Raw genomic sequence first — 14,921 nt, forward strand, 5'->3', positions numbered from 1 at the left:
ACAACTGTATAGCTGCCTCCACCAGTGTGTGAATGTGAGAGTGAAGCGCTTTGGGTGCCTAGAAAAGCGCTATATAAATGCAATCCATTATTATTAATATGAATCAACTAGTCGCTACGATATGAGCCAATTTAATATAAACTGTAATATGTAGATCTGGACAACAGTTGTGCGCCAACTGATAGATGCTTCTGCAACCACAGCTAAAACACAACTCACAAAAACCTCAAATCAAACATAAATCATTTTGTCTTCCTTGTTTATTGCACTGCACAATAATTCTGACGAAGGCAAGAAGTTGGTGAATATTTATAAGAAAAGACTGTTTTGAATACTTTATTTAATCTTTCTCCCTACAGCAAGATCAAAAGCTCTTTGGCATGTGTGTATCACATCAGAGCAGACTTCCTGTCTAAAAGATGAGTTTTGATCCACAGTGTATTAGTAAGTTTTTGACCCTTTAGAGGTCTCTTGGGTACTGGGAGTAAGAATTTTAAGAATCATGTAACCAGACGGTTACACCCATCAGCTGTAATTTATAGTTGGCGGTTGCTGCTGGACTCTGTTCTCAGACTTCCCTAGCCTTCCATGTGCATAGGCCTGAGCACAGCAACAATACTACCCAATGCAGAAAAGAGCAGACATCAGTGAGAGCAGACGTGAGATAAAGTCAGACACAGAATGAAAAGGACAAGCTGGAACAGAGGGTTGCAAAGCTTCTTGCAGAGTGGTTTTCAGTGGATTAAAACAGCTTAATAGAGTATCCTATATGAGATTTGTGAGTTGGATGCATAAAAACATATGAGGGCTGGCACTGAGAGCAACAGTTATCAGATCATGTACCAGGACTGCGCTTGACTTTGTGACCTGCTTGAATTAGCTCTCTACTCAATTTCACTGAGGCTTCTTTACTTTGATTTTTTTTTCTTATTCTTCTTGTCTCCTCTTTTCTTCAAACACCAAAGTGTGTTTATCATCTTTTTTGTATTTATCAGGCTCTTTGTAACTCTGTTTTTGTAGCTCTCATTAAGCAGCCTGTAGATCCTGGTTCACACAGTGGAAATTACACCTATTACGACTTTTTATTTCATTTACTGAATGAGGCAAGAATTGAATTGGATAAAAGCTAATGTAATCAATAAAGTTCAAAAAATGAATTTCAGGTGATGTTTAGCTGTGTGACAAATAGCTCCGAACCGCAACAACAACCATCAAGAAGCTGCTGATGACAAACAAATAGCCAAAATATAAACATTTTCATCGCCGGTGTCATGCATGTCCAAGATCTAGATTTACATAGTCTTCCATAAATAATTACGGCAAGTCGTCCAACACCTCACTACCACCACCATGTTTGATTGTTTGCATGAAAAAGGTCAAACATGTCAAACACAGCGCCATGAAATGCTGGGTTAGTTTTACGCCAGGTGTAAGAGGAGGGCTCAAAAGGTCAAACAAAATTTCCTTAGTGTAGAGGGCCAGAGTGGTTTGGATAGCTACCCTTAAATAAATGAATTCATCATTGTCACGGTCTGCGGTGGGCGGACCGTGTGTGGGAGTGTGAGGTTCCAGGTGCAGACACAGACGAGGAGACAGTACTGAACTTGAAACGAAAAGCGAGCCTTTATTTGGGCTGATTAACGTGGCAAACAACAGAAAGCACTGAGGCAAAACTAAACTAGAAACTGAACTGGGAAAACTAAGAACTGACACTTAACTCAGGCAGCAGGGAAGGCTAAGACAGGGTGACCATGATGCACATGGCGGAGACAACTATGAACAGGACTCTGTGCTGGAACGACAAAGAACTATGAAACGTATTCACGTAAGCAACATGGACATGACCAGCTAAGAGTCCTGAAACCTGGCGTAACATGGGGGAAGTAGAACAGACGACGCGGCGACGAACAAAGGAAGACTGAGGACTTAAATATACACGAGGTGATCAGGGGAAGTGGAGACACATGAGAACACAGCTGACTAGAAGGAAACATAATGGCTGTGTTCCAATTCAGGGGCTGTGTCCCAATTAAGAGACTGCACGCTTGAAGTACGCATTTTAAGTGCGGTTACGTCACCGCCACGCGACGACGGCTGTCCCAATTCGAAGTGTACTTCAAATGCATACTCCAAATGCGCCATCGATTTCCCCAAATATCAAGCGTGGTCCGGTGCACGCTTCGTGGTCCCATATATCCCACAATTCATAGCGCAGCGGTGGGTGGGTATGATATATATATATATATTTATTTATTTATTATGATATATATATCATAATAATATGACAATACTATAATATTGGCCATATTATATTTACATCACCACAGTGAGATGACTTTAGTCTCATGAACAACATTAACTAATTGTTATTTACTAACTAATCTTAAATGACTGTTCAGCACAGAAATGAAGCCCAACAATCATGTTTTACAGTCCCGTGGTTTCAGCCTCAGATAATCAACTAATCAAAGTGATGTCATGACAAAAATGAATGACCAACAAAACATTTTTCTTCTTCATTTCTGTCAAACAAAGCTGTATGTAACGTGTCTCGCGGTTAGTATCATGGTTGCTAGGCAACCTGAACAGCGCGACGAAGCGTATACCGTCCCATTTCACAAGCCTCTCACTTCCGCACTTCTCGTACTTATAGTACGCACTGTATGTAGTACGCGTAGGCTGTGTCCCAATTCAGGGTCTGCACGCTTGAAGTACGCGCACTACGTACGGTGCTATATATATATATATATATATATATATATATATATATATACACATACACACATATACATATATCACTGACTTTCAGCATGTTGTGTTTGTGGATATATGACTGACTTTAATTATTAAACATTCGCACATAAATAAGTGACGTCATATTCAGTACTTTTGACAGTTCACTCTTCGGCCGCTCCATCTTATTAGGGAAATTCCACATACATAAATGTAAATTTCAAAACTCAACCCCATCATTTTATTTGTTTTTGATTGAAATTGAATATTACGTAAACTCTCTTAAATTAACTTCCAATAAAAAAGGTTTATCATTGATTGAAGTTCATTCAGAAATGTTTAAGGAATGAGCTGTCACAACTTTCAAGTACAAAGTTGTTATGAAGTCTGTCACCCCCCCCCCCCTTCTTTTTTTCTTTTTTATCCTTTATTTATTTATCCTTCTTATTTCATTGTACTGTATATTGTTACTCTTATTTGCCTCGTATGTCTACTGTACAAACTGAACTGGAATGACTGACTGTTCGCTTTATAAGTTCAATAAAGTTTGGAAACAAAAAAAACCCCTCTTCGGCCGCTCCCTTCTGCCGTATTTTGCGGCAAAATTATCCACACCCACCGCCGCGCTATGAATTGTGGGATATATGGGACCACGAAGCGTGCACCGGACCACGCTTGATATTTGGGGAAATCGACGGCGCATTTGGAGTATGCATTTGAAGTACACTGAATTGGGACAGCCGTCGTCGCGTGGCGGTGACGTAACCGCACTTGAAATGCGTACTTCAAGCGTGCAGACCCTGAATTGGGACACAGCCAAAGACAATACAGGGGAGAGTAACACTAACTACAATGAACAAAGAACACCATACTCTTTCAAAATAAAACAGGAAACACAGAGACATAGACATGGAGATAGAACATGAACTTAACCTAACCAGAGACATGAAACATGACAGGTAGACACACGGACCAGGGAGAGATGACAAAAGGGACTAAGAAACCAAGGACTAAACTGCAAACTAGAAAACAACTAGATGCGTTAAACTACACATGTGGATACAAAACAAGCATTAGAACTTAAACCCTGGGCCTCATGCCCCAGTACCGTGACAATCATCAAAATAGCGTTTTGTATTTACTGGTGTTATGTTGGTCTAATTTAAAATAAAATGTATTTTGTTATCTGAATCATTTAAGTGTGACAAATAGGCAAAAGTCTAAGAAACCATTGAGGGGGCAAATGCTCCCCCCCCCACACACACACACCTATAGGGTGATAATCCACTGAAGCTCCTTTTGATAAATGTGAGTGGAGATTTTCTACATAAAGCCAACCGTTTTTAGTAGCTTTTTTTACCCATAAGGACGGCATTTTGTATTTACCCGCATTATCTTTCTCTATGCTTGTCCAAGATGATTATTGAAGAGCTAAAACATCACTGAAGTGGGGGGACAAAATATGATTTAGACTCCAAAAGAGATTCATAAACCTGAAAAAAACAAAAGAGCTTTAGTAAAAAGTTAGTCATAATGAATATGTGGATAAGGAAATGAAAAACACGATGTACAAAGACTGGTGCTTTAAGCATAAAGGGTATTAGAAATGAAATTATCCACTATCAGATTAATTTGTGGTTGAATCGACATCCCAGAGTGATTGTGTACTCCATCATCCTTTGTAAAGTAAAAATAGAAACTTTTTGTAGTTAAAGATTGTTGTCTGTCATTAATTACTTTAACAAGTAATTAATGACAGACCACAGACTTGTTTATGGGCTAGTTAATGATGCAGCAGACTTAAATGTGTTATCTGCTTAATGAATTTTTAACAAGAAGGACGAATGAAGGCGTAGTTATGCTGAAAAATCTGAATATTTTACTTTCTAATAGCAGATGACACCAAGATTCAGAGAACCACAATGTGTGCACTTTGTAAAGCAGAATTCATTACCTCATGGAAACCAAAACATGAGAGGTTTGTGTAGTTTCTGAGCCAAACTGATGACAAGAGAGAGAGAAAATTTCTTCATATGAGATTACCAAAGAGGAAGTGAAATGGCCATGATGCAGCGTGTGGTTACTCTGAAGGGAAATGTCAGGAAAGTGAGAGCTTGTTTCGTCAGAAAGTGGCATGGGTCAATACAATAAACAACCTCTTTACACTAGCAGAGGGAAAGCTTTCGATTACAGCTGGAGACACTTAGAGTATTCTTCCAGTGTAATGCTGTTTACCAATGCTGCACCAATACGCTCGACATGATGTGAAGGTGGGTGACGACCTATTCTGTTATTAAAGGGCTGCCTTAGCATTACCATCCCAGCGCGAGAAGCATGCAGATTACAAAAAAGCGTTCACCAGTGATATTTTCAGTGAAGGGAGTGGTTGCTGATGCGGTTGAGCTCCTAACACTGTTATCTGCTCAGGAAATGTTCTCTGTGTACTCTATATGGACAAAGATATTGACTTTGGATGTCACTCCCATCCAAGTGACATTTTTTTCAAAGAAAGCCATGCATACTTCAAAAACACAATGTGTTGCCTCTAATACGACAGCATGGTTTCTTAGTGGGAGGGTCCATGTGCTGAACTGGCCTGAAAACAAAGAAGACCCAGGACTGTTGAGCAGCTAGAATCTTATATTAGACAAGAAAAGAAAAACATTTCTCTCCCAAGAGTCAAGCAGCTGGTGTCCTCAGTTCCCAGGTGTTTATAGGCTGTCATTAAAACGATGGTAAACATAGCCCTGCCCCACTTTCTTCGAGACATGCTGCTGCCATCAAACTCAATATGCAATAAAATAAATATTTTACTTAAAATGGCAAATTTTCTCAGTTTAAAGTTTTGATGTTTTCTATATTCTATTGTGAGTAAAATGCGGGTTTATGAGACTTGAGAGCCATTAGATTTTATTTTAAATTTACATTTCACAGCATAGGCTGCTTAGGCTGCTGCCCCCGCGACCCGGCCTCGGATAAAGCGGATGAAGATGGATGGATGGATTTCACAGCGTCTTAACTTTTTCTAAAGCCCACCAACAAAAATAATCTTGTGTTTGTAAGAAATATCTCTGGCATCATTTTTTGTCTGTTTTTTATTTGTGATAACTGATTTCTAGAGAGATTTTTTTGTGTGTTTTGTGATTAGCAAAAAGGAAAACTATGTCTGTAATTTCCTTGTAAAACCTTGTGTTGTTTAGAAAATTCAAACAGTCAAAGACTGCAAACCTTGGTTAGAAATGCCCTCCATGCCATGAATGAACTGAGTCGCTGGGTCCAGAAGGATCCAGATTATTTTATGGTACTTTCTTAAGAACAATCAAAACAAGGCATTTGAGGGTTTGTTTTTTTTTATATTTCAGTATATGTATTTGTGAGGATATGAAAAAATGTTTAATTTTGCCCCAATTTGTAAAAGTAAAGAATTGTTCTGAAGAACACACAGTCCCAAAATTCGATACAAAAAGTCTTAAAAGCTCAGCCAGCCCACCTTTTAGTATAATTGTGGTGGAAATCAATCAATCGGTGAATAAAGAAATAGATACACCAAAACATCCTCAGTGGAGACAATAAGATTGAATCTTGATGTAGTACAAATTGTAAAACTGCTCCTCACAAACAAGGAATTTAGACTGTGTGAACTGTGGCAATGTGCTCAAGTTGCTCAGAGCTAAAATGAATGAAGTCCACATCTACAGTTTAAAAAAGTCTCACCGTGTGTCCAAACTGACGCTGAATACAGCACATAACATAGTTTTTAATGTTGCCCTCAGGACATGCTCATTTTAACTAATCTTTTTAAAACTCACCTTTCTTCAGTGTTCACGCCGAGGTTAGCAAATCCAGAAATCACTGGCTGGATGACATTTGACACATCAAACAAAAGGTTATGTGACACACTTGAAACAAAGAGCATGACTCACATTTAGTCTTTTACTCTTTCTCTGACAGATCTGCACTAATGAATGAGTGTGATGCTGCATCCAGAATAGCCGAAAGGAAAACTGATGTCACTCTCCTGACATACTGTGGCCACAACCTTAACAACAGACTGTTGTCTGATGTATTTCTCCCTGCTCTCAGGGCGCTGCTCACCCATGTGATGTGCAGCAGAGAGGACAAACTCATAGCTCTCATTTTTATGGCTTTGGGGTTCTTTTGGGGGGAAAAGACAATAAATTAAAAGTCTACAAATACAGAAATGTACGCACAGGGGTCAATTTTAGAGGAAAACGGTCCATTTAACATAGCTTTAGGTGAAAATCTGTAATCATTCTCTGCTTAGATGCCACCAAATTACAGAAGTGGAACCAGTGATGGAAACACAGCTACGGAGGAGGAAGCAGATGTGTCTGAGCCATCCAATAAGAATAACAGAAGGTAGACCTACAAGCACCTGAGCACGGGAAAACACACACACACACACACACACACACACACACACACACACACACACACACACACACACACACACACACACACACACACACACACACACAGGAGCTGAAAGAAATACAACTGAGTGTCCCAAAAAAAAAAGAGAATTCATCAGTGAGATATCCTCTGCGGGCTGGAAAATGTCGCAGTGGGTAAACAGTGGTTTCAAGATCTATAGACAATCTAGATAATGGAAGATAAAACAGATCAGGTTCTGTATGCATATGAAACATTATATCAGTGCGCGCGCACACGCGCACACGCGCGCGCGCGCACACACACACACACACACACACACACACACACACACACACACACACACACTGCACTTCAAAGAGCAATGCACTGATTTACATTAATTTCCCGATGACTAAGGCTGCCCTATAATCAAAGTCTTGCCCCCCTAAATTTAACGACTGGCGTTATGGGGGACTATTCTTTTGTCTCTACAGTGCGACCTTGTAGACAGATTTATGTCTCCGCAACACGAATAATACAAGCAAACGCACACATACACGCACACATACACTAAATATATTAAAGTAGATTTTCGATCACCTTCGAAAAGTGGCTTTGATAGTCGTAAAGAGAGATGTGCCAAATTATTCTCCCCAGCCTCTTACCAAACCGCTCCCGTCTATCACACACAAACATCAGAGATAAACAAAGACATACAAACGTGTATATGTGCATGTATGTGTGTGGACGGCAAAACAGATCCAGCTGTGATCGGCTCCGCGACTGCAGCACATCTACTACAGACCGATCCCGGGGAGACTGAGATGTGAAATCTCTCCTCTATAAATAGGGACGATCGGAGCCGGGTGCGGGGGCGCGCCTCGCAGTCCTTGTGTCGGTCAACGGTGAGGTCTATTTTTAGAAACAGGCGCTGCTTACCTCACGTGCAACCGGAGACCGGGTTTGCAGGTTGCGCAACATTGGCCCGCGTTTGCGCGTGCGTTGAAATTATTCATGAGTGCCATTCATTAAAAAGACTTCACTTTTCATTGAAGAGTTCGGCGATCGTCACAGCAACTTTTAAACAGATCAAAGAGGAGAGAGGGATGAGCCCGACAGCACGCGCACACACACACACACACACACACACACACACACACACACACACACACACACACACACACACTTAAATGGTTATAATAACGTATAAAAACAGTCCTGAAGACATGTGTGAATCAATGGCTTGTGGGGGTTCTTGCAGCAGTCTGTGAGCAATAGGATCGTCAGTCTTATTACAAAACAATCAATCTCTACATAATAATCTAAGGATCAGGGAGTACCCCACGCAGGCACATAGGATAACAGAAAGACTTCGCTTCCGTGGATGTCCTATATTGAAAAGATGGTGGAAAAAACGCCAAAGCTCGCCTCTTAACAAACAAAATGAAATATTTGTAGCAAAGCCACGAAAACATGCGATACATCCACATCTAACAGACTAATTAAATCGGTGCTGTCAACAGATTTTGCTCAGTTTTATGCGGCGACGGCCGCTTCAGATGCTCGGAAAACATTTCTGTGCATTAAACAGGAGACGGAGACTGTGTGCGGCAGCCTTGTCTCGATCTCACATTTTTCCGATGCCGAAAGCAAATGTGGTCAAAAATGAAGTGCACCCATCAAGCACCTGCCGTGTTTGCCCACAGGTCCGGGGCAAACAGGTATCGGCGGGTATAGCCCATCTCAGGTGCCAGACATATAAACACAGAGACCTCTTTTCGTATTCAACCCAGTCTTCCCATCCCCCCTCCTCCTCCCTGCACCCCCTCCTTTTCCTCCCCCTCCAATACACCGGAGTCCGGTGACTCCGTTTACGTTTTACGCTTGCTCCGCCCCATACTCGGTTTTGTCCAAATCGGGCTTTTTGCGTCGCCGGAGCTCCCGATTTCAGCCCTACGTCATCACCGAGTAGAGGGAAGAGCTGACGTCGAGGAAGAGTCACCGAGAGGAGAGGGCACGGGAGAGGGAGGGGGAGAGTTTCACCATTGCTAACACAGATATGAGACATATCTATCCACCCCATGGCCCCCTCCTTTCTTCTCCACCCCCCTCCCTCCGTTTTACGTCGGTGTTGGTGCGTTGGGAGCCCCCCTGCTCCGACGGAGTCCCAAGCTATATAAGTGACCGGCGAGCAGAGTCCCCCAACCAGATTTACGGGTTCCGGACTTCTGTGCAAGAGACGGCTACTATAGCCGCCGATTCACCTGCACTCCGAAAGGAGGGACAGACATCCAGCAGCACGGCCAGCACCCGAGCTGGACGCTGCGGCGGAGCTACAGCTGACAAGGACTGGACGGGAGAAGGTTTTAAACCTTGCTCTGGAAAAGAAAACAGCTGAGATGAAAGTCCGATCACACACCTGAGAGCTTTTCCACTTTTGCCAACTGTCTCTTAAGAGATCTCGGAGACAGGGATCCGCCGAGGCACGACCTCAAACAGCAACACTCCGCTCGCAAACTCTCCAACTTATATCAGGAGGAATTTCGATATTTCACCGCCGCAAAGCAGCCACAATGTACCGCTCAACCAAGGGAGCATCCAAGGCTCGACGGGACCAGATCAACGCCGAGATCCGGAACCTGAAGGACTTGTTGCCCATATCTGATGCAGATAAAGCGCGTCTTTCGTACCTGCACATCATGTCACTGGCCTGCATGTACACCAGAAAATCCGTCTACTTCACTCAAGGTAAGAATGATTTTTTCAAAAATACATTTATCTATATACATAAAATAGACCTGTTGATGAATCTCATGTTCTGCTGCATAGACTGACTGCATCTCTCACAGTGGCGGAATCAACAAGTGTTTCGGTGGTATCGAGGAGCTTTTGTGTTTATATAAATGGGATTTGGAGGGTAAACTGTGAATCCGTGACTCATTGATTTAACGTAAATAATCGTAACTAAGGTTGATAACAGCGTTTAAACGGCACTTTGTCGCTGTCCGTGGTGCTGAAATGCCTCAGCATCCTGGGTGCTGCCGCGGCGCTCTCCGTGGTGCTGAAACACGCTGCGGCATCTGCGTTTACTATGCGGAGATCAGTCACATTGTGTTCTTTCTTTCTTATTAGCTACATTAACAAATATCATCCCCTGTTTTTTTCTTCCCTCCCTTCCCATCTTCCCCTTTTCTCCAGAAGCAGGAGCTGGTGTCAGTCTCGAGGAGGGCGCGGGGTTTCTGTCTTTTCACGAACTGTCGGAGTTGATGCAGGCGCTGCCGGGCTTTTTGATGCTGCTGACCGGAGAAGGGAAGTTTCTGTACCTGTCAGAGAGCGTCTCCGAGCACCTCGGACACTCCATGGTGAGTCTACACACGGTCAGTGCCTTAGCAGTTCAGCAATCCCGAGTTTGGGATTCGTAACTAACGTGGCTGTGTGTGTTTCTTTCTCAGGTGGATCTTGTGGCACAGGGAGACAGTGTGTATGATATCATCGACGCCTCAGACCACTTTATCATGAGGACAAATCTGTCAGCGACTACATCACTCGAGACCGGTAAGATAAATGTTTAATCTTTTTTTCCCCTCTACCTAACACAGACTGACAACCAAACGTGATGCTTAATAAAGCTCTCATTTCCCCTTCAGACCGTCTCTTTCGCTGTCGCTTCAACACCTCCAAGTCCGTGCGGAGGCAGAGTGCCGGAAACAAACTGGTTCTGATCCGAGCTCGCTGCCTTTCTCCCCCCTCTACTTCTCCTGCCGCCGGGTCTTACTGGACCTCCAACCCCGTCTGGGTGTGTTTCTGCTCTCCTCTGGAGCCACACCCGACCCGTTCCAGCCCCGGGGCAGAAAGGGAATCGACCTCCACTCCTCCCCTGGCCGATTCCAATTTATTCCTGGCCTGTTTCCACTCACAGCATGGCCGGGACATGAGGCTGCAGACAGCTCAGGACAGGTGAGTTCCCACAAAATAGCATTCCGTCTCCCACCTGTTGCTTTAATGTGAACTGGAATATGTTTATGAGATAAAGTGGTGAAACATTATCCCGCTAACACATCTCCACCCACTCTCTCCGCCTGCAGTGTGAGCGCCTATCTTGGCTTTGATGTGACAGCTTTAAGCTCCCGCTCCTGGTACAGCCTCCTCCACCCACAGGATCTGTCACATGCCTCTGCTCAGCACCGTAGCCTATGTAAGTGTACTCTTCACACATACTTACCAGTTACAACCAAACATGCCCACACACTTACACACTTTTGGCGCGCTGTGGCACATCCACACACTGAAAAACACTATGATGATTAATAGGATTACAAACTAACTCCAACTTGTGCTGCCACTCTTTTTCAACAGTGAGGGAAGGAGGAGAGGGCAGAGCTGAAATGGTGGTGCGCGTGCAGGCTCAGGACCAGTCGTGGGTTTGGCTCTACATGGTTCTTCAACTGCAGCCTGGTGAAATCCCCATCAGCAGCAACAACTACATCATCAGGTATTTACTAAACCAAACCAAACACCACTCATCAATTTTGAGATAAAAAAAAAAAGTTGGTAAATGTGATCAAATCCCGCCAACCTAACTCGGGTCTCCTCTGTTTTCCTTTTATTTCTCAGTGACTCTGAAGCTTGGTCAGTGCGCCAACAGCTCAGCTCAGAGCAGACACAGCTGACCCTGGTCCTGAGTACTGGGACGTCTCAGCAGGAGAGCCTGAGTCTCCAGTCACCAGAAACACTTTCCAGCCCAGACCAGGTGTTCACTCCTGGCAGCAGCGGCCTGTCCGGCCAGTCCTTTGACTTCAGCACTGCTGGCTGCAGTGTGGGCTCCTCTGATGAACCAGGGAGCTCTGCTGCCGAGGCCATGCAGCTGGAGGGTGACCCTCGCTCCAGTATCTCCTCGCTGGAGGAGGAAAGCTTCTTTCAGCAGCATCCCACCGAAACCCCATCAGCTGCTTCCTCCCCCACTCCAGTCACTGTTGAAACAGTAGCAGACTTAGACTTTTTAACCCAGAACATTCTCCTGCCACCTTCCTTCCAGCTCGACCCTCCACTGCCAGTTCTCCCCCTGCCTCTCCCCCCTGTGCCCACCTCACAAGCTCAGCAGACTAAAGAGTTTGTGTGCACACCCCCCTACACCCCCCAGGTGGGTGGGGCTAGCTTTCCTTTTGGCGAACCCCTCTTCAGTTTCGACCCCACAGGCACCACTACTCCTCCGCCCTCCGCTACGACCGCCACTGCCACCACCTCCTTGGCCCCCTCGGCATCCTCCACAGCCCCGCCAACTACTGCCTCCAGCCCTGCTCCTCCCACCACCCTCTCTACCAAACTTCCTCTTGCACTACCTACCCCATCTACTGAACTCCTCTTCCCCATCGAGCCCTGCAGTGTCTCCCTGTATGAGAAATTGCCCCCAACACCTGACAGCCCCGGAGATGGGGACTGCACAGTGATGACCCTTCCTGAGGTACGGGGTCCATTGTATGTAGATGTACCACTGGGGCCCCTCCAGTGCCCCCCCGAAGGCCTCCTGACTCCCGAGGCATCACCTGGTAAACAGCCTTGCCTCTCCTTTTTCTCCCTTGAGAGGGAGAAGGAAAGGGCGGAAATATCCCTTCTAGCTCAACACATCAGCTCCCTGGCAGAGGGATTCTACCTGGATCCACTCTTGTCTAAACTGTCTCCTCCCTCTGTATCACCATCCTCCTCCCCTCCCTCCCCCTTCCTGTCTCCAGCCATTGAAACTGCTGATTCAGTCCACATGCTGAAAGAGTTTTATCCCATCAAAGCGTGGAGAGGTCTGGACATCCCCATCTTCCTCGACGATGATGATTCTCTGTTTGAAGAGAGCATCCTAGAAGCCCTCCTCCAAGATGAATTTGCTCCTTCCCAGTCACCTGGCCTCTCTTCCCCCTTGACCTCCCCTATGCCCAATCCCTCGAGCCCAACATCTCCTCAAACCCCAGTATGTTGGCGCCAACCCTCCCAGTTTGAGGGAGTGGGCCACGTCTGTAGCGTCCAATCGGCGCAATGTAACTCCATGGCTGGGTGCGGGGCGACTGTGGCTGCTGAGGCCGGGGTGAAGGCGGAAGGGGAGGGGCTAGCGGAGGAAGCAATGGAGATCGAGGTGGTGTCATCTCCTGTGTCCTCTTGCTCCTCCATCCCAGCTTCCCCTCCCCTTATCCTCACTGCCTCCCCCAGCCCCACCACCTCCACACCCATCGCCTCGCCCACGCCCGCCGTGTCTTGCACTCAGTCCCTCCTGGAGGAACTGGCCGTCCTGGAACCCATGTTTGGGGCAGGTGCCTCGATCGCCCCTGGCTTAGGGCAACAACCTGAGTTGTATCAACTCCAATGTCATCCATCGCCACAGTGCTTCCACAAAGGTAAGAAGCTTTCCCTCTCCTTTGCTCTTTTGTAAAATCTCAGATTCGTTTAATAAGACAAAACACAAATGAAAATGCCCCACTGATTGTGTCTTTCTCTCTTTTCTCTTTTCTGTCTTTCAGATGGGAGTGGAAGTGTTCCTCCGTTCTAAAATAAGTCTGTGACTTACTTCATTAAGTATGGCATATTGTCATATTTTGTGGAGATCCTTTTACTGAAAAGTAAAAAATATTTAAGTGTATAAATATACATAATGTATATACAACTTAAGGACTTTAACTCCTACATGTCTCCGAAGAACAAAGATTGGCTTTATATTTTTGTTCAGTCATTTATCTGTATACTACAACAAAACTGGTGCGATTTTCAACATGATGGTGCAAAACTACGTGGACCCATAACTGACTGGGTTCTGAGTCCACGTGGTGTCTCAAGCTTCTCTGTTACATGAGCTTCAGATATGATCAGGCAGAGACACCTCTCTGAAGCGCTGTTTAACTTCCAGATGCGCATTTGTATTCACTCGTAGTGAAAAATCTGTTGTGAACAAAAAATGGGAAAAAAAACCCCAGAACAATACATTTCTTGTTATTTCAAAGGACAGATGATCTAGAGGACTTTTGCCTGACATGCAGCAACGCAAACCCAAACCTCAAACGTATTGAAAGTCAAATGTTTACAATTTCTTTAAATCCTTTAGGATGAACACTGTCAGTTCACCGAAAAACTGTCTGAAATCTTCTTTCCAGTCTTCAAACCTGGAAGACAGCTGTTCCTCACAACCTTCAAGGCGACAACAAATCTCCAAACATATTCAACAAAACCTGAGATACTTTGAGCTTTGAGTTTGCGACTTCAGACCTTTAACATTTCATATTTATCTCTCCATCTAAAATCTTGTGTATCAATGTGATGTGCAAACAAGAAAAAAAAAAAAGGAAAAAAAAAAAAGAAAACATGTGAGGAGATCCTGGCATGCGAAGATCTCAGTATTGTTGCCGGTGTCCCATTGCTTTATGAGATGCAACACCAAACAAGAGATTGTCTGGAAGTTTGCCGGGGCTCTGATCATGCCACAAATCCACTGCTACTTTGTACTGTACATTAGACTCTGAATGTGGGCTCTTCAGGTCCTTCCTGGCCTGATGGCAGTCGGCTGGATATTCTTGCAGCATCAATATTTGAAATGCTGGCAGCTTATAGCGGCTCCTGTGTGCCTGAAATGGCCCTGACCTGCTGAACTCTGAACTCTTTATCATGTCCATTCAACATGGACAGTTGCATCGTTGCTCCACTGGAGCGCGGTGCAGTGAGGCACAATTGACTATGTGAATGAGCGATTCTTCTTTTTTGAGAGGGGTTAGAATACAAAAGTTTTGTTTTAAAAAATAAAAATACGGACGGGGTGCTAT

General features: G+C 44.5%; 1 protein-coding gene across 1 annotated transcript; it reads left to right on the forward strand.

The window, feature by feature from the left end:
* Positions 1 to 9,316: 9,316 nt before the first annotated feature.
* npas4a (neuronal PAS domain protein 4a) lies at positions 9,317 to 14,430 on the forward strand. The gene is made up of 8 exons (XM_040016313.1): positions 9,317 to 9,876; positions 10,327 to 10,490; positions 10,581 to 10,683; positions 10,776 to 11,085; positions 11,214 to 11,323; positions 11,485 to 11,620; positions 11,743 to 13,508; positions 13,632 to 14,430. Exons 1-8 carry the CDS (start codon positions 9,702 to 9,704, stop codon positions 13,658 to 13,660), a joined length of 2,793 nt encoding a protein of 930 aa, XP_039872247.1. The 5' UTR covers positions 9,317 to 9,701; the 3' UTR covers positions 13,661 to 14,430.
* Positions 14,431 to 14,921: the final 491 nt, after the last annotated feature.

This window comes from Simochromis diagramma, unplaced genomic scaffold (genome assembly GCF_900408965.1).
Source record: "Simochromis diagramma unplaced genomic scaffold, fSimDia1.1 OVJJ01000685.1, whole genome shotgun sequence".
Lineage (NCBI taxonomy): Eukaryota > Metazoa > Chordata > Actinopteri > Cichliformes > Cichlidae > Simochromis > Simochromis diagramma.

Excerpts from the sequence above, each read along its gene's own strand:
- npas4a (XM_040016313.1), top strand. The coding sequence starts at position 9,702 with ATGTACCGCTCAACCAAGGGAGCATCCAAGGCTCGACGGGACCAGATC. Across the intron at positions 10,491-10,580 it reads AGCACCTCGGACACTCCATG|GTGGATCTTGTGGCACAGGG; the intron begins GTGAGTCTACAC and ends TTTCTTTCTCAG. Across the intron at positions 11,086-11,213 it reads CTGCAGACAGCTCAGGACAG|TGTGAGCGCCTATCTTGGCT; the intron begins GTGAGTTCCCAC and ends CTCCGCCTGCAG.